The sequence below is a fragment of the Anarhichas minor genome, unplaced genomic scaffold, assembly GCF_050575085.1.
Source record: "Anarhichas minor isolate MPS153535 unplaced genomic scaffold, ASM5057508v1 ptg000042l, whole genome shotgun sequence".
Lineage (NCBI taxonomy): Eukaryota > Metazoa > Chordata > Actinopteri > Perciformes > Anarhichadidae > Anarhichas > Anarhichas minor.
This window is the reverse complement of record NW_027466488.1, coordinates 2,017,984-2,037,800: the sequence shown is the minus strand read 5'-3', so window position 1 is coordinate 2,037,800 and position 19,817 is coordinate 2,017,984. Positions and strand designations below refer to the sequence as shown.

The 19,817-nt window shown below is 40.9% G+C and overlaps 1 protein-coding gene across 1 annotated transcript in view; it reads left to right on the top strand.

Annotated features, from left to right (window-relative positions):
• sbf2 (SET binding factor 2) overlaps positions 1-19,817 on the top strand; it is an 81,059-nt gene that overhangs the window by 12,553 nt on the left and 48,689 nt on the right. The window contains exon 3 of the mRNA XM_076110330.1: positions 15,862-15,999. Within this exon, the coding sequence (XP_075966445.1) occupies positions 15,862-15,999 (138 nt within the window). The remainder of the gene's footprint in view (positions 1-15,861; positions 16,000-19,817) is intronic.

Here is a 19,817-nt window from a genome sequence, read left to right as displayed (position 1 = left end):
AGTTTAACATTAAGCATGAGTCGGAAATGAATTATTCTGGAATAAAGTTTTGTTTAATGATGAATGATGGCCAAGAGTTATTATAGCTGTAGCTGAAATCTTTGGCTCTGTGGGGACGGGGTCAAAGAGACGCTATTATACCTTGACCCTTGTTTATGGTATTTATTGGGCAATTGAGGACATGTGAGGCTGTTATTCGGCACAAATAGAAATACTCCGAGTGGGTGGTTTGATTGGCATGCTGGCGTCTTCCTGTGGAACTCAATGAGTCTGTTGGTGGCCATCAAGAGTCTTGTTGTGAGTCACTGCTTAGAGACGAGAAGTGCTGTGTCATACGGCAAAGCACAGTGCGTCTCAAAGAATATCGGAGACTGATATGTTTTTTGTTGATATGTGGCGGAAACCTCTAGCACTGGTATTTAACCGTTCAGTGACTCTGAGGGATGCGCCGGGATGGCTCTACTCTCTCAGCATCATCCCTCAAGTATCCTGGTTTCATAGAGTTAAAAATAGAAACAAGGGACTGTGGGTGTGTGTGCATTTTTTGTATTCCATCTCGCTGAAGTGATCCCCCCCCCAAAGCTTCTTCATTATGTGTCATCCTAGACTGAAATTGAGACATACTGCAATCCTCAGAGTGCAAAGAAAGCACACGGCATGATGGTTGTCACTGAAGGCCGTAAGCCCGAGCTGAAACAAGGGATGCATTCAATGCAGGGTCTTTTTTTGGCAAATACCCCGCAAATTAGCTGAAGCTGTTCTTCTGAAATAACAATAAATGTATAGTATAGATTATTGGATAACATGCTGAACAAGATTCAGCTTCAGTTTTCTCTATAAAAAGATGCCTCGAAGACGGGAGAGAGGGGTTGTTCCAGAAATTAGCTTTCCTACTATGTGTTGTGTGACAAACTTTGGTCCAGCGCCAAATGACTGAAATTCCAGCTTTGAAGCTTTAATGAAGATACACCATAGTGTTTAACCCACTGAGCAATTTGCATTTTGGCTCTGTTTTGCGCCGGTATGTAAACCATTATTATTTGCAGATTTCCTCTACTCCATGAAAAAGAACATGACTCATTTACAAACACTGAGAAACACATCTGTAGAAAACAGTGGATGAAGCTGAGCACGAAAAGCATTTTGTGGTCACAACAGGCCCCCAGCAAACTAAATAACCACAGATGAGGAATGCACCAAGAAAAAAAAAAAGCGTTTACAACTTGTGCTCGGAAAAATGTGTTTCTAATCTTTTCAGGCAAGTGATGATGATAGGAACCAGCTCAAATCCTCATCTGTTATGGATGAGCCAGGTCTGTAGATGGAGTTCAGTAAGTTGTGCGCGTAGTACATTTCCATCACCTCTCCCTCGTGTATGAAGATGCACGATGTACTGCAAACCGTCTTCACTTGACTTGAAGTAGTAATCGCATAGGACACTTTTAATTTGCAAATTCCACAAAATTCCAGAAAAAAATTATCCTTACCTCAAAATGTTTTGGTCAATACCAAGGCAAGGCCACTGAATTTGTATATTTCACACATCAGGGCTATTAAATGTACTTTACATGGTATTAAAAATACAGCAAAAGTTTTACAATTTAAAGAGTGCAAATTAGTGGCAAGTTAACTTGTATAGTTTAAATCAAGTAAGAAGTAAAAAAAAAAAAAATCAACACAGCAAACACTCGCACACTTAGTTGCACAATTTAGTAGAATTTAAACAATGCAAAAATAAATAATTGGGGATAAACAGAAATACTACGGTTGAAGAAAAGTGTTGACTCAACAATCACTTGCAAGGTTTTCTTGATTCTGACTCGTGTTTCTCTTTTTCCTTTGGAGCTGCTGTGACAAGCAGGACGTGGATCACGTGACAGACCGAAGTAGCTCAGCTGGGGCTTGCTAAAATGAATAACAAAGAAATGAACAGGGGCTGTTTGCAATTTATTATTAATTTGAGATGATTTAATATAATATGGTGATCTCCCTCCTCTCTGGGACAAGAACAGTCGTACTTTTCAAACTTGAAGAACAGAAGTTTCTGCCTGCTTCAAGACAACAACATTTAGCAGCCTACATTTGGTTATTTAGATTTAACGCTAAACTAGTTTGTAGCAACAAAAAAAGTGCCACACAAATGCCTAAGAAATGCCTGGAGTTACTTTGGTGTTTGTTTAATCACAAGCACCATTTGTTTAATGCTTGGAGTTTGTGGATGTTCATGTTTTTAGACAACATGTATTGGTAGATCGGCGAGTTGTAGACTCTTCCTCTCTTCTTCCTTTCTCACTCATGTGCTCTTGTTTTCTGTCATGTTTAATGTATTAATTGCAGGTATATAGTCCACATGTTACTGCTAACCTCACCTAAATGAGACCTGCATGCTATGTATTCATGGCAGGAAGGGTTCAGATTAATGCAGTTGCATGTAATATTAAAGGTAGGCCACATAAAACAAATTGACTTTGTGTTTTAAAACAGGTCCTTTGTAAAACACCTGTTAAATGCACAGATGTTGACACGTCACAAAACTAATGTTGGCATTATTTGGTATATTTTGTACCTTTTTGTTATGTGTGTAGTTAGATATAGGGCTGTCATTTGACCACATGATTATCTCGGCCAACACAATTTCCGCTAACAATATTATCACGATATCGATAGAAAAAAAGAAAGTTGATGATGCTATCAATCAAATTCTTCAGCTGTTTATTGTGTGTTCCGTCTTTTTTTTGGCAAATTAATTACGAGAGAGAGAGAGAGAGAGAGAGAGAGAGAGAGAGAGAGAGAGAGAGAGAGAGAGAGAGAGAGAGAGAGAGAGAGAGTGTGACTGACTGACTGACTGACTGACTGACTGACTGACTGACTGACTGACTTATTCACATTATATCAATATTTCATTTTTTTTTTTAATATCATGGTTATTGTCAATACTGATAACTCATCACACCCCTAGATACTCGAGGTGATTAATCCTCTCCATTCTTTGCCTTAAAACTTACTGAAAAGGATGACATTGAATTGGATAGCTGTTTACTGTTTATGTTACTGCCTGGCTTGGCCTTCAGTCTGTATGTGTGTGTGTATATATACTGTGTGTTGGGTGAAGAGAGATGTCTTGACGCCGATGCCCGAGAGGTCGTACGCATTCCAAAGCGCCGCAAAGTTCAGTGTTAAACACGAGGGTCAGTCCATTACGTGAAGCCTGCCGCCTCCGCTCTGTTAGCAGATCTCATTCCTGCCGTCTCCGCTACAGTCATGGTCCCCAGCATGTAAACAAAATGTCTCCTCTCATTATGGAGCCTCAAATCAGTCTTTACATTTTGGAAAATTTGATTTGAGGAGCTGCAGCACAATCAGCTCTGCCAATATGTGAAAGACACAGTGTACAGTAGAAGGACCTGTATCAATACAGGAAGTTAAATATGGGAAACTGCTTTAATGCCACAAATAACACTTTTTTTTTTACTGTTGGTCAGACAAAACAAGCAATTTGAAAGCATCATCCTGGGCTCTGACAACTTTTGATTGGCAATTTTCTCTATTTTCTGAATGTCGATAGTTAATTAACTACATTTGAACTATCACAGTGTGAAATAAAGTTTTACCGACGATCGTTATCCGCCAATATTGAGTAAATTATGCGATCAGGACATCAGCATTTATGCTTTTCTAGTTGCCGATCTCTGATAATGTTACATTGTAAACAACCAATCTGTGTTTAATTTGACAGAAGAGCTGGTAACGGTGGGAGCATCGCTAACTGCTAACGAACGAAGGCTCCGTTCTGTTACATTATGATGCGTTCAGGCTCTGTTCAGTGAAAATGAGTATTGGCCAAAGGTAAATTATAAAGTTATCATCTGTTCACATGTAGTGTTGGTGAGAAACTTTAATACATCCATCTATATATAGATAGATAGATAGAAAGATAAGTAATCAGTAATGAAAATAATAATTTAATTCTGTTGCATTTGTTTTCGCAGCTATAATCTTTTATTTTTAATTGCAATTGTTGCATTTCCTTTTGGCTACTAAATACTTTTAAACAATAAATAAATAAATGAATGAGGTTCTGCAGGTCAGACATTTAAAATAATAAATCTTGGTCAGCAGTGGGATCGACCTTTCTCAACACACCTTTCCATTTGTCGCACGCTGTCCCTCGTTGACGTATTTCTTCGTTTGTTTTCTCTCTTAAGTCCGTCATGTTGTGGGCGTGTTGCTGCAGCTCTCTGAACAATAGTAATCCTGTACTGGTCCAGTCCAACACACTGTATGCAATGTGGGTTTTTGTTCCACTCAGTCAGCTACGGAGGCAGAGTTGTTTCTCTGACCACATACCATGCCGGTCATTTGCTTTTCTGTCCCACTGCTTACTCCGATATATATACTGGTCGCCATAATTGTTACCGAGAGAAAGACGGCTATACAAGTGGCCACCACAACGGCCAAAAGCGTGCCTTAAAATGTAGCTCCGCTAATGGCCACAGCATTCTTCAGTCTTCCCTTTTTGATCGAAAGTGGGTCTTAATAGCTCATTTAATTTCCATTGTGTGTCTTGGTGGTCTGTAAAAGTAGAGGTAGATGTTTTTGAGTGTTTATCTGTCTATCACGTGAAGATGTAGTGGCCTCTCTCGTCCCTCCACAGCTCCATCAAGGCTCCGTTCCTTACCCAAATTTGAATAGTCTGACCCCAATAACTGCCAAGAATGTGGTCAGTGGTAAACCCACATTTAGTCTTCAAAACACTCTTCCAAAGCGAGGGTGACAGCACAGGCGCAACGTCTGTGTTTCTCTTCAATCTATGATTTTTACGACAGAAAAAGTCATTGTCCTCTGGATAAGTCTATTGACAGTGTGAAACTCCCCAGAATGCTCCTTTTCATGGATTTTGTCACTCCTGTTGTGTTTCCTGTTTCTTATTTTTCTTCTGCAGGAATAGAATTGCTGCTGAGCCCGTCGGTTAGTTGTGGGCTGAACCTGAGTGATAAGGAGCGATTTTTTTTATCTGTTTTCCAAACAGATTCATTGTATTAATCTTTAATGGACATTAGAGAAGTTAGTAAGCAGATGATTGCAACAGTATGTGTATACGGTCTGTTTGAAGGATGTGTTTTCCTCTGGTAGTTTGTTGACTTGTTTGTTTATTGCTTCTTCCAATTCACACTGCTGAACAGCAATGCAAGAGTCCCTCAACCCTCCATCCAAACACAGCCAGTTAGAAATAAATCACATGTACACCTGGCTAATCAAAGGCGTGTTGATAACACGGAGAAACTATTTAGAGTAACGTTAATGTACTCTGTATTCTGTTTGTAGTGGGCATTGTTTGTCACAGTACATTCTCTAAATACATACAATTGAATATACTGTAATTGCAAAGGCGTATTGCATCACAACAAACACAGATACTGTATATGTAATGCCAGCTTACGCTCGTACCTGTTTTCATCTGACAAGAAGTTGTAGACGTGAGATTGTAAAAAAAAAAAAATGACCTCTTGGAGCCCAACTTCCTCCGAAGGAATTTGACCTGACTCGGCCAGACTGTAAACATTTGTGTCATTTCTCTAGACCTGTCTAGAACTCTGACCTCTTGAACTTCTTTTTCCCCCCAAATCCCTGCTGTAATGAGGAACGTGTCCTGGCACTTCCGGGAAGGATGCTCAAGTTATTCAGAAAATGTGTAAACTGCCGGTGCCATGTAATTGGAAATTTAAATAGACATGTTTTTTTAATATATATGTTGTCTCAGAAAAAGGATACTTCAAGACTCCTCTGGACTAAGGTCAGTTAGTTTCAGTTCACTTGATTAAAGAATCCCTCTTATTGCTGCAAGGATTCATTCGTCTGACCTTGTTCTCCGAGCAGAGTTGAGTAAGCAAATCGTGACAAAGCTTAACTGTACTGTTCATAATCAGCAGCCTTGGTTAGTCAGTTTGAGGCTCCGTGCCAAACCGCAGACAGATGAAAGAATGTAACCTAATTGTATCACTTGATGGATCGACTCAAGTGACCAGAACTTGACATGTCGCGCTGCACGTCGTTCTTATGATGTTTGTAAAACTATGAGAGAAAAACTAAACAGTGCATTCCAGATAGCAGGATGCCGTGGGGGGGAGGGAATGGGATCATGTGTTTGTCAGGAAGATCCACACATGAGTAATCAATGCTTTGTGTGCCAGTGAAGCTAAACACATCAGGAAACAAAGCTGGAGCTGTCAAGCAAGCAGGACTTTCCATGCTGAAAAGCACTGTGAGCTCACCAGGAAACGGGAATACACAGGATGAAATAAAGCCACAGTACGCTGGAGAGCGAACATACTCAAACCTCCAGATGAAGTACAGTAGAAACGTCTGTCTTCATGGTTTATTGTTTATATATATATATATACGAGTTGTTTCGGGAATTATTCTGTCATATACACATGTTTCCTGATAGACCCAAGTCTGAGAGTCCAAACAAACAAAAACATGAAGGAGATGATGACAGGCGACGAACACTGTGGCCAGCCAGGAGCTGGGCACAAAACATGTAGTAGTGAACTGGTGCCGGGTTAACTGGTCCAAGAGCTATGATTTTGGGATGCCCTGGCTATTGTGGATATTTCCTCCCTCCCATCTAAAGAGCTCTACAGTACCTGGCAACTGGTGAATGTTGCTGCTGTCTGCTGCTGACGACAGTTCTTACACCTACATACTTATATGTGTAGGAATCCACAGATCCATACATTAGATATCTGTCTCTGTCCTTCAAAGAGAGGATTTAACTTCCAGTACTGGCTGATGCATGCAGATGTACACGTCCTGTTCCAGATGTTCTCCTCAATGTTGAGCCTCATCAACAGGACTTGTCAAAAACTTGTGAGTTGTAATGCTTCCCTTTTGTGGTGGCATTGTAGACACAACATACGGCTGTATGCCGAGCCTGCTGGGTGTCCTCTGACATGAAATACTCTTGTCGATGCGGGCTGGATGTTTGAAATTCTAGGTGAGAAATAGTCCGATTCGTTGAAGCAGTCTTAGCCAGTGCCAGCATAATAACACGATGCAGTAACACATTACGTTGCTGTTATTCATTGACGTTTTCTGCCGTACTAGTGCGAGTGTGCAGACAATCCTTAGCGTTTTTAAGCGAAAAACATTGCTCAGACATAGTTAACCAAGCAGCCACAGAAGGAGTGCGATGTGATATCTTCCACCTGTGTTTATTTCTGAGAAATAAAGGTCGAGTAGGAACCGTTCACAGTATGAGTAACCACTTCTCCTTTTTTTATTAACTGGGTCCTCTTTCGGTCTCTTTGACATCAGTGTTACCATTCAAACCACAAATGTAGTTGCAGGTGGCCCACTCGAAAGGCAATCTCCTCTTGACCACTTCAGTCCAGTTTTCAGACATTTTGGGAACAAATGACTCACTTTGATGCATATTTAGACATGTCACCATCATTATTTATATATATTAACAAACATAAGTACTGAATGAACAAGTGTCCTGACACAAAACATCTTTTGAGAATACCTCTGTGTTCATACACACTCGGATTCACATTTCCTCATCACACAGCATCGTATATATTTAGAAGAGGAACAGAACTTGTTGTAGTTTGAACTAAGCTTATCATGACAGTAGTGAGACCGAGGCCTATTGTGAATGCTGTTACTGATCGAGGGCCCTCACAAAGAGGTGGAGGAAGCACCTGTTCCCCAGGCAGGTCATTATCAGCCAATATCTCACAGTGCTCTAAAGGCCGTCTGACAGCAGGACAGCCATTGTGCTGATCTACAACCTCAGGACAGAACTGTTTACCTTGCTCTTTCATTCATCACTACATGTGCTTTGATTTTCATGTTTACCTTTTACAGATATAATAGAAAAACAAACCATGTTTACCTTCCGTCAGCTGAAATGGGTAAATAAAAGGCTTTAGCAATGCGGTACTGCTCAGAACTGATAAAAGGAAAATAATAGCGGAGAAATAACCAAATTACTGCTGAAAATTACTTTTACACCCAAATATATATAAGTATAAAGCATGTATCAAATTAAAAGGCTTTGTTTGAAGCCACTGTGTTAGATTGGAAAGTCCCAACTTTAGTGCCCCCTGTGATACTATCACAAAAGCCGGTGTGGCAGGCAGGAATGCTGCTAACTTTCCACAGATCTGACCGAAGAACACTGCGTTCGGTCTGAACAGAGCATTTGGTGCCTTTCATTGTGCTCGATACTACACGTACAGATCCGCAGCCTAGCCGCAGACAGGCAGAAGCAGGTGAAGTGTTTGAAGGCCAAATGCACAGCTGCAGGCAATCTGGGGTTGGAGGCCAGATGTGACCCTAAAGCAGTTCCTGGGGAGGCATCGTGGTGCTCTGCAGGGCGAACTTAAATCAGACGGAGCTCATCGCCTTGTCAAAAAGTTAGTCGTTCGGAGCGGCACGAGCACATATCAAGATAAATCTATAGTTTGATTTTAAAGTTACACTGATGGACAAATTGTACCATTTGATTCCCTACCACGTCCATCTGCTTGCTGTAAACTATGGTAGCTAATAGGACAGTTATGTATGTATTTTTCACCATGGCTGTCACAAACGCCCGAAGCAGAAAGCGCTGTTGTGGTCTGTTGTGATTTGGGAGAGAGAGATCGTACACGCTCTGTAATTCTTTCACAGCTTGCTCGCCACTGGCATACATCTTTTATTTTATTTGTACCTAGTGTTGGATCTTCACAAAGTCTGGTTATCCATGTGCAACACAACATGTTTTGTCATCGTCACTTATCGACCAATACTTTAGCCAAATTCATAATGGCTTACTGTGCAAAGCCAGCTGCACTGCCACATTTCTGTTTAATACATGACACCTCACATGAATTTGGGAAGCTTTATATTAATAACATGGCTTTGACATCAATTATTTTTAGCAGTACAGTGTGCCGACAAACTCTCAGGCTATGATTGATGCAGTTATATAAGAAGGCATGCTCAGACATGACAATTCTTTTAAACTGAAGTCACTGATTGTGTTTGTGATAATGCCGTGAGCTACGCACAGTTGACCTTACCGCTCTACTCGCTTCAGTTTTGACAGATTCAGTCACAGCAATGAGACAATTTATTGGATTACGCATATTTTTATACTATTCTAGTGGTTTTAACATCAGTTTTACCATGAGAGCATGTTATCAATCAGTGCGGGGAAAACCCTTGGAGTTTTACTTGGAATCTAAGAGGGAACTTCTGTCTTCTTGACTATTTTCCAGCAGATTTCTCCCTGAACTATTATTTAACTTGTTTATGCCTGGAAGGAATGGTGTTTGTTAACCTACTATGACACATTAATGCACATTTAATTTTGGTTTGGGGACCTTCATGTCAGCCGTGAGCATCACACAGACGCTTCAGGTTTGGTTTAAGGAGTAAACTGAGAAATTTAATCTGACAGGGGATCGATTCAAGCAAAGGAATGTCTGATTCTCTAAAGGGTCCTTTTTATTTGCCTCTTTATGCATTTCTATTTTGAAGTTGCATGTGATGAACTGGCCATATGTTTTTAATTTATGCTGTGTCTTGAAATAAACCCAAGTATTCGCCCTGAAGTCTTCCCAAGGGATGTTGGGGGTTCGGCAGAGTTGTCCTTCTGAGCTTGTTGCTGGAATGAAAAAACTACCTTTACCGTTGTACTAAAAATAGGTTGTTTTTCAGGTGTCACATTTCCTACACATATGGCATTTATCAAGCTTGAAATGCCGTGTACAGTATAGAACAGTATAGTTGGCACTATGACTCTTCCTGTCCTGCTTTACGAGACACATTTATTCTGAATTACTGTGGTCTATCATAGTCATCTAAAAATATCTATCTCTAAGATGAACCATATGTGCCAGATATTGCATAACGGATCAGTAAAGGGAAACCAGTGTTTAAGTGTTGGTGTTGGACAGTGGGGATGCAGAGTTGAGGAATGGAGGTGGAGGGCTGATGCCACCTCATTGGAATGCTTTGTGATGGAGCTACTCTGGTGCAGTAAATTAACTAAATGCAACCACTAAACATTATTTGGATAACAGTGCTATTATGGTCATTTTGTTGACAGTTTTGTTTCTTGTATTCATCTTGCTGACCTTGATGGTTTGGGGGGGGGGGGGGGGGGGGGTGTTTGTGCGGCAACCTCCAGTTCTGCCGACTGAAGCCAATGCATTCTCTCTACTGACCAGCAGGGGGCGACTCCTCCGGTTACAAGAAGAAGTCTGATTGTATTGAAGTCTATGAGAAAATGACTTCTACTTCTCACTTGATTTATTACCTCAGTAAACATTGTAAACATGAGTTTATGGTCCCAATCAACAGTTTCAAGTCTTCTTCAATACAGCATGATGTTCATTTAGTACATTTGTGTCTGTTTTAGAGTAAAATAGACCATAAAGCGGAGTATGGTTTAGGGCGGGCTTACTGTGATTGACAGGTCACTAACGTTAGCAGAGCCGTATCCGGTGTCACTACGTCGCTCCTCCGCATTCCAAATATGGTAACTTCCTTACGTTGGTTGCGAAATAAACAACATGGCGACGGCCATAATCCAAGATGGCGCCGGACTCGAGGCTTCATAACGACAGTCCACAAACCAGTGGGTGATGGCACGATGACTACGTCCTCTTCTGATGCACAGTCTATGGCTAAACCGCTGGACCGGAGCAGCCGTCTCTGCTTGTTTTGTTCTCTGCTCGTCCTGCAGACTCGAGAAAGCAGGAGGTCTGTGCAGGCAGCACGCCATTGACCTTCTCACCCCTGGCCAGTCCCTTTCTTCTCCCTGACCCCACGGTCTTCACTTTCCGTTATTGTGTTGTCTTCCTGGCATGCGTCTCTTCCACATGAATGGGGAGAGAAGAGGGAAGAGGATGATTGAATGCACTGTGTAGTGCACATCTGTTGCCGCGTTTCCTTGACACAATGTCTTGGTAGTAACTTAACGTTTAGGCTCGGTCGGTAGTTCAACAGTATTTTGAGTTTGGATGGTTGGAGGTGGATTTAGGTTTTCTTTTATTACACATATTTTCCAGCCATGGAAGTTAGAATTGCACTATTTACCGTGACAAAATACCAATTGGATTTTTTCATTGGATTTTGCGTTAATGCAGAAAATAAGCTCTGTGGCAAACAGATGTTTATGATACTTACAGGTTTTGTTCAGCAAGATACTCTTCACAAACGAACACCACTTAAATGATTTTTGCAGCATGAATTCAAAAGAAGTAAAAAGCTAACTTTAGGCTATAAACAAACTACCACAGCCACTTGTAAGCAACCGCATTTTTTTAAGACGCTTCAAAATTCACAAGAGGAGTATTTACTAACGTTTTTTTTTTAATTTTAGAACAAAGTGTTGTAATCTGTTAAGCTTGTGTTAACCACAGACCTTATTTGAAGCATTTAAACAAAAACCCATTTAAGAAAACCCATCGACTTTGTGACGAGGGAAACGGAAGTGTGAAAAAGCGAACTCGTTTCAAGGTTTCAGGATTCATTCCTGCAGTACGCTGTATCTGCTCCAAGATTTGATTTGATTGTCTGGCAGCTATATTTACTTATTTTTCAATGTATTTTTAGGATTGCAATTGTTTATTTGTTTTATGTTTTTATCTTATTCATTTCATGACCCAAAAGTCATGGTGGTTGGGGGGGGAATGTGCAAAATGTTTTATTTTTTTCTCTCAAGTTTTTACAAATGTTTTATTGCTGTAACTTTGTGTGATGTTTGTGTGATGTGTAACTTTGGTGCTCGATTTAATTACCTCTTTTTAACGCAAATCGTGTCCCTCTCCAAAAGGATTTGCGGGATTGAGCTCATTTACGGAAACTCTTTAAAGGTTTGACGATCTTTCGAAGTCTGTTTGTATTTCGTAAGTACGGGACTCTCAAATGTTGTGGTCATAATGAAAACACAGGTTTCCCATTTCCTGTCAAGTTTCAGCTTTATCACACCACAGAAATACAACAGTGACTTTAAAGGGAGATACCATTCGGTCTCTTTGTCCCGAGTCATCTTTATTAATGGCTGCTGCCCCAGTTATATCTGGCCTGTGCCAGGCTGACCGGGCATTACTGTCTTGTCACAGTATAAGAATGCAGCCATGTCCTGATCAGCCAAGGTCCCTGTGTGCTGATTCTTTTTATTTTTTATGATTGGGGCTGCTCTTCAAGCACTCGGCTCAGCTGTGACGATGCTTAGCAGGTCAGACTGAAGATCCAGTGTCACCGGCTGAGTAGGAGAATAACAGTACAGTTGGTTGGGAGCGGATCATACCAGGCTGCAGCACGTGATGTGATATGATGCAGAGGGTTTAGCTGGAGGGCAGCAGTTTACTCGGCTTTGACATTAATACAGCAAGTATGTCACTTGACTAGGATCTAATTCTGGATTGGGAGATGTCCTTTCCTACCGTACGTGTCCTTCTGTCCAGTGTCATTCACTGTTTTTGGTTGCAGAATGTAGCACAGCAGGACAAAAATACACTCCAGACCAATTTTGCTTCCCCTCTTTATAATTATTTTAAAGCTTAAACATCCCATCTTTATCTCCATTCTGCCTTCTAGGACTAGCCATGACTAGCCATTTCTGTGCACAATTAAATTTAGTCAGTTGAATTTGAATTTCCCTACTTTTGCAGAAGCTTTTATTTATTCACAATCATGTGTGAACACTTTTGTGTAGGACGCATACTCACTTGTTGTCACAAGAGGATCATGTTGTATGTTTTTCTTATTATTGTCATTGAACTATCCCTTTTGTAAAGTCCTTATTGCATTCAGCTACGAGATTTAGGCGAGACAATCATTCATCTTTGAGTTAAACAACCATTAGTTGTGTTTAAAATGAGGTCAGTAGTGTGTCTGGATGCAGTGGTCTCCTGAATAAAGTGAAGTTTACTAAACACTGAACTCCCTAAAGTGTCTTTGAGCCTGCGCCAGCCCGCAAGTGTTTTTCTGCAGACCTACAGGCGAGATAACGGCTTAAAGGAAACACTGATTTAAGATCAGGGAAGTTAATTTATTGCGCCTCCTCTTGCTCTCTGAATATTGCTCTCCCTTACAATCAGTCACTCTCTCACACATGCATACACACAAACAGAAATACAGGATACACACACGATGGTATACCTGTGATCTTTGAAACTATGCAGTCCCAAAGGTGTTTATCTCTGTTTTTGGCAACAATGAATGGCACAGTTGGAATCGTTTCGGACAGGATCACAGTTATCTGCATTTGTCCTTGATTCCTGTCTGGCCTGAGTGTGTACCGACATACACACACACCTCACCACGAAGCAAGTTTAACAGATTTCCTGTGAGCTATTGTATCTGCTGGATGATGGTGGCATCCTGGTCCGATCCTCCAGGTTGAACAAGCCAAAAACACCCCCCCCCCCCCCCCCTCCCTCCCACCTTTTCCTGTCTTCCTCTCTTAAGTCCCTTTTAACACATGTCCATCCCTGAAATGTTCAGGAACATATCCTGCATGGGTTCATGTGTGCATGGCAGCAGGGATCAATATTCAGGGAAATCTGTACTGCCAGTTTCTTAACATTTCAGGCAAACCGCCGGTACGGCTGTCTTGTGAATTAAAGCGGTCACAATGCAGGGACGAGCACATGACGGGTTACGTCCAGCTAATGGAAGACGCAAGCAAACCAATCACAAGACTCCCGCTATGATGTATTTTAATCCGCGAGCGGTTGAAGGTTTAGCGTTAGCGCCAATGCTTTCACTTGTTGAATATAAAATACATTACAAGAACATTGGACAAAAACGGCTCCTCGCCCGCCATGTTCCTGAAAATACTAAGAGACATCTTCAGCTGCGTACATCGAGCCTTGCCCGTTGACATTTATGGTGGTTGGCATCTATAAGTGTTGCATTACCACCATCTACTAGACTGTCCCTTGCCCCATCCATTCCAGCGTTGCCCTGGCATGTGTGAAAAGGCGCCAGACGCCATTCCTGAATGTAGTGCTTGTGTAAAATTTCATATTCTCTAGCGATGGCTGAAAGATTATCCAAATAATTTACAGGGAACTATGTGTGAAAGAGACTTTAATCCTCACGTCTCCCACTCTTCTCGTCCTTCTCTCTACTGCTCTTCTTTTTCTCCCCGAGAGACGCTACCTTGCCAGTTTATTCGCCTTTGGCTGTACACAGGCCCATCTATCCATCAATCCATCTGTTTTTGGCCTCACCCGCCCCTCCGTCACCCAGTCTCCTCTCTTCCTCCATGTGTCTGCTGATCCCCTGTATAACCCCCCCGAAGAGCAGTCTAAACACCGTCCTCAGAGCCAGGGCCAGTTGGGCCTCCAGCAAAAACAGAGCGAGACGAGACACAAACACTCGTCTCTCTGACCAAATGCCCGCCTGCCTTCCACATTTTGGCACTCTATAATATCTCTCAAATAATAATTCATCAATTTCTCCTCAGCCAGCGTAGTTCTTCAGTCTGCTTTATGAGCCCATCTTACAGTGGGTGGTTTTATACTTGGTTTATAGAGTCATGTGTTTATGTGAAAGCATCATTTTTGTCAGTGAAACTATCTATAAACTGATAAGCTGTATTTTCCTAACGGAACACTCTATCATGAACAAAAAGCTTGTTTTTTCCCATATTTTGCAGATGTTTTGTAAGGTTCGGTTATGACTCATACTGGTCCTTTGAGACGTCAAACCGGTTTGACATGCTTTTTATTATGATACAAGTCTTTCAGAGAGTAATGTGCCCTCAATTTGCTAAAAATGGCTCCGTTTCATCATGCATTGAAAATTGGTGATTTGTGTGCTTCTTAAATTCTCCGTAAACAATGTTTGGAAATATGAATAATAGAATATTCCAAGAAGATTTTGGAAGAACTTTACTTACTTGAAGAAAATCATAATACTTTATAGTTAAAGTCTGCTTTACTCACGTTTATCCAAAGCTCAGCCAATGAGTTCGAGACTAAATCTTTAATCCAGACAATAAGAATTAAATTATTGATGAATAAAATATGTTCATTCTATGTATAACTTGCATCGTCTGTACTGTAATTTTACTCCGCTGGTTATTCTGTACACACATCTATTGAATTGTCGTCTGTCCAGTAAGAGGGATCCTTCCTCAGTGGCTCTTTTTGAAGTTTTACTTAATTTTTTCCCTCTTTTAGGATTTTGAGATATCCAAAGCGGGTCAGAGGACTGAGGGTGTTGTTCGTTGTACACATTGTAAAACCCCTGAAGGCAAATTTGGGATATTGGACCATATAAATATAATTGACTTGACTTTATATCCAATTCTGACAGCAGCATGAATGCATGTGTATTGTTACTATCAGTTTTAACCTCAATTTAATCTGCTGTACTAAAGTGTGAGTGTATTGATTCATTCCTGGGTATGTTTTCTGTTTTTTACCAACTTATTTAAGATCCTTTCATGATGTCAGTCAATGAGCTCAGGTGGTTTGGCCTGGCACCTTCACTGATGACTTTCAAGTAAAACAAACAGTGAACATGCCACTTCCTGCTCCGACAAGCAGATGTAATTGTTGCGCTGAAACAGGACATCCTGTCTACGCTCTCTACGGGGGCGTTAGGATCAGACTAGCGACAGTAAGATGCTCCATTTAAGGTGGGAATGTGTTACCGGCAGCAGAAAGACAGAACAACCACTGAGCTTTTAACAATTTCAAATCTTTGAAAATCCCAATAAAAATATCTCTGAAATGATTACAGCTTAGGTCACAGTAACAGTGTACCGTGTATCTGATGTGTGTTTTTGTGAATTGCCCTTTATAATATTCCCATTTAATGGCATTTTGTTCAATATCTTTTCAGTTTTGCCAGCCTGGAGGTTGGAGGCTGTCCAGGGATAGGAAATCACCCACCTTCTTCACCGTTGTGCTGACAGATATCGAATCAGACCGACACTACTGCTCCTGCCTCACTTTCTACGAGGCTGAGGTCAATCTCCAAGTAAGACTGCGCCCACACACACACACACACACACACACACACACACACACACACACACTCGAGGTAGAGTACTTTTAAGGATTAAACTGTGAATTTTGAGCCGTTTTCATTCATGCGTTTATTCTCTCTAATAGCTTTATGTTTTCAGGGTCACAGGAAGCCGTAGATTATCCCAGAGTGAAGCGAATGTTTTAAGTCCATCAGAGGGCCAACACAACCAATCACAGTCCGTCTTCAGCCCCCCGACTGTTCAGCTGTTTAAGGACTGTTGGAGTAAACAGGAGCACCATGTAAAAAACCCACAAAACATACTAATAACATCTTACTGTGAGGGAACAGCGCTAACCACTGAGCCACCACGCTACACTCATTAACGACGTAGTGAATTCTGCAGCACATCTCTGTGAGCAGCAGGCTTCTCATCCTCCTCATGAGGCTCCTTGTGAGATCATCTCAATGATAACTACTTGTGTGATGAGCTTGAGGTTCGTCTTCGTGTGTCTCTCTCGTGACTCTTACAAGCCACCGGAGATATCTAAGTTGGGCATTGTGTGATGGTTCTTATTTTCTGTTTTCCGTTTTAGGTTTGGCACTTTTTTTAACTTGTAGGAGTTTCTGTCGCATGTGTGATGTCTCCCAGAATTTGAGAAAATTCTCCCTTTTTTTGAGAAAAGAAAAGCTGACTAATACATTTTTCATTTGATTTATGTAATCATGCATACAAGATTCATTACTGATTACAACAGATTTGTTTGGGCGGGATCATTTTTTATATTTATGAATGATCTCATTAATGTCTCACCCTGCCAAAAGCCCACAGAATACCGGGCTGATTGTTTCAATGTGTTTTCCTTTGTCAGAAGCCTTAAATGACTCCTGTCACTCTGCCCGCCGTGACTTCACATCATTTCACATGTGGAATGCAGTCGCCAATCACTCTAGTTGATCAGTAAAACATTTTTCAGTGGAATTAGAAATGTGGCTGTGTACGAGAAGTGTGTGTCAGCTTTTAAATAGTGGGGGCGTAACTTTGGAGAACCAATACTGTAGTAGTTCATGCTGTCCTCATCAGCTTGTTGTGTGAATTGGACCATAATTACAAACATTCCTATGTTTGCACAACTGGACGAAGGAGGAAAGATTTAGGGCAAATTGTCACTTCAAAGGGAGAAAATGACCAAAAATAGCCCAGTTGTTAACTGTTATGGGGGTTTCTTTAAGAGCCTACAAACAGACTTTTCATTGCCCAACGCTGGTTGGTCCCTCAGCTGTATTGAAACCTTAATGCTCCTTCGGTCTGTTTTCTGTTCTCTCACACCGAGTGGAGGGAATATGAGTTGTCAGTAACAACAACTTTAGACTTGATTGCGGGGCCTCATGTTTTTGTAATTGTGTCTTTGTTATCAGGGGACAGGCAAGGCTATTAGTGAGTTGTTTTTCCACATACTCCACGTTTATATTATTTGCAGGACAAAATAAGCTGTAGAACAAGTGGCCTTGAACCTCTTTCTTTCCACTGGCCAGCAGGGGGCGACTCATCTGATTGCAAAAAGAAATCTGATTACATAGAAGTCTTTGAGAAAAGGACTCTACTTCTCACTTGATTTATTACCTCAGTAAAAATTGTAAACATGAGCTTATGATCTCAACCACTAGTTTCAAGCCTTCTTCAATACAGCATGGCGTTTATATAAGTCATCGTCGCCCATTTAAAGTAAGAAAGACGATAAAGCCGAGTTTGCTTTAGCGCGTGACTACCTTGTGATTGACGGGTTGCTACCTCGGCGTTGTCAAGTCTGGGAGTTGTTTTCGTCTTTGAACTTTTACCCTTTTACAGTGTTTTCAGTTCATGAAAGTTAATTTTAACCTTTTTGGTTGCCTAACAATGTTCAGCGTTCAGTTGTACTTAGCTCCACCCTCTTGTGTCACTTGTGGTCCCAAAAGACCAAGATGGTGACGGGCAAAATGCCAAACTGAAGGCTTCAAAGTGGTAGTCCACAAACCAATGCGTGAATGATGTCACAGGGACTCTGTCCACTCCTTTTATACTGTCTGTGCAGCAGAGAGACTATTTTTGCACTTCAATATGAAATACTAAATATCCTCTGATTCATGTACAAACATTTGTTGTATTTCACCTCACTAATTGTGTTGGTGTGAACTGTTTTTGCAGTCTCTGCTCTCACAGTCTTAATTTCTCACAGTCGTACTACCTTCATTTTTTAAAGGAAGTTCACAGGATTACAAGACTGGTTGTAAAAGTTGCTCTGGTTAAAAGAAGAGGGCCATAAACTTTACCATCGGCATGCAAAACAGGCCGGAAGCAAGAGGCTGTGCAAAATATTTTTCATTTTGTCATTTGTGACCATTTAATGTATGTTGGTGAAGCATTGTTGAGTGTATATGACTTTATTGTCCTTTGAGCTTCCAACTTTTAGACAGCAGCTATATAACGTAAATGTTTAATGTGAGAAGTTGCTGCAAAATTCTAAGCTCCTCAATACTGAAGCTGTCTGCAGGTACAGTACGTATTGAAAAAACATGAACATGGGTGTATCTGGAGAATATAAATTCTGTTTTTAAAATACACACTTGTGAATTTGTCATGACATGTTGTTTTTTTTGTTCTTATTTAGCAATTTACAGAGTAATTGAGATGTATGTGTGTGCCAAAAACAGACTTGACCAAGACATGTGTATGCTTTGTGTATATAAACTCAATATTATGAAGACTTTTGAATTTGATAGACCACCTTTCTTTGTCAGCCTTGTGTTAATTGTTTTATTAGGCTATATTTGGCCTCATCCGACGTCATGTTCCTGGAAAATAAACGCACCTTGCTGGATTCAGTGTCTGGCACTGAGGATCCTCTTGAAACGTGTGGGTGTTTTAACAACCTCTCCTCTCATCTTTATCTACTGACTGTGTTGGATTCCAGGGAGAGTCCAGACAGGCGGCAGAGGAATGTATTTTGTCTAATAATTGAACCAAATCCTTAGAATAATGGTGAAATGTGACCCCCATCTGAGTGGGATATTTTGATCCCGTACTCCTTGGTCCAGAGATACTGAAGCACTTATGGCATGTTTTCACTGCCTGGAGAAATATACCAGATTGTGATAAGGGCTTTAGTTAGGAATGAGCACGGAGAAGTTGGAGTATTCGTGCTCTGATGGGGCTCATGGATCCACGACGGAGACAATTAAAACCAGACCGAGGCGGTTGCTTGTAGGATAAGGTTGTCGGATTTTGGGTAGAGTTAGATGACGTGTTTGATCGGAGCAAAAAAATACTTTCTGGTGTTCCTTTGGTTTGACGTGCTGTAAAATGTCATCGTAATGCCGGACTCTTGTCACTACATATCTGAATGTAGCTCTCTTTAACACGACAGTTACGCTTTCCTGCACTCGATGCTCGTTTCTGGTTTAATTTTGTGATCAACAATAAAGAATATTGTTGACTGTAGATTACATATCTTGTAAAACATCATAATTACGAAAAGCATTTTGCACGTGTTAGCATCTTTGTTACAGTCTCTTATGTCTGATGTTAACATTAATCACCGGAATTCATTCTGGCTCTTCTGAGGAAATCTGCTCGTATGATTTTGTCTCTTTGGAGATGTTTTTTCTATTCACCTCATCGTGATTTCAGAAAATCTGTCGTGTTCACGGATGGCTCCAGCTGTTTGAGCAGCTGTGCTGAATGAGGACGGATTGGGAAAGGCTAATTAATAGTGTTAACTTTTTTGAATGCTTGTTTCATCTCTGGAGACAAAGCAGATTTTTAAGATGTTTTGGGGTTGATGCTATGACTT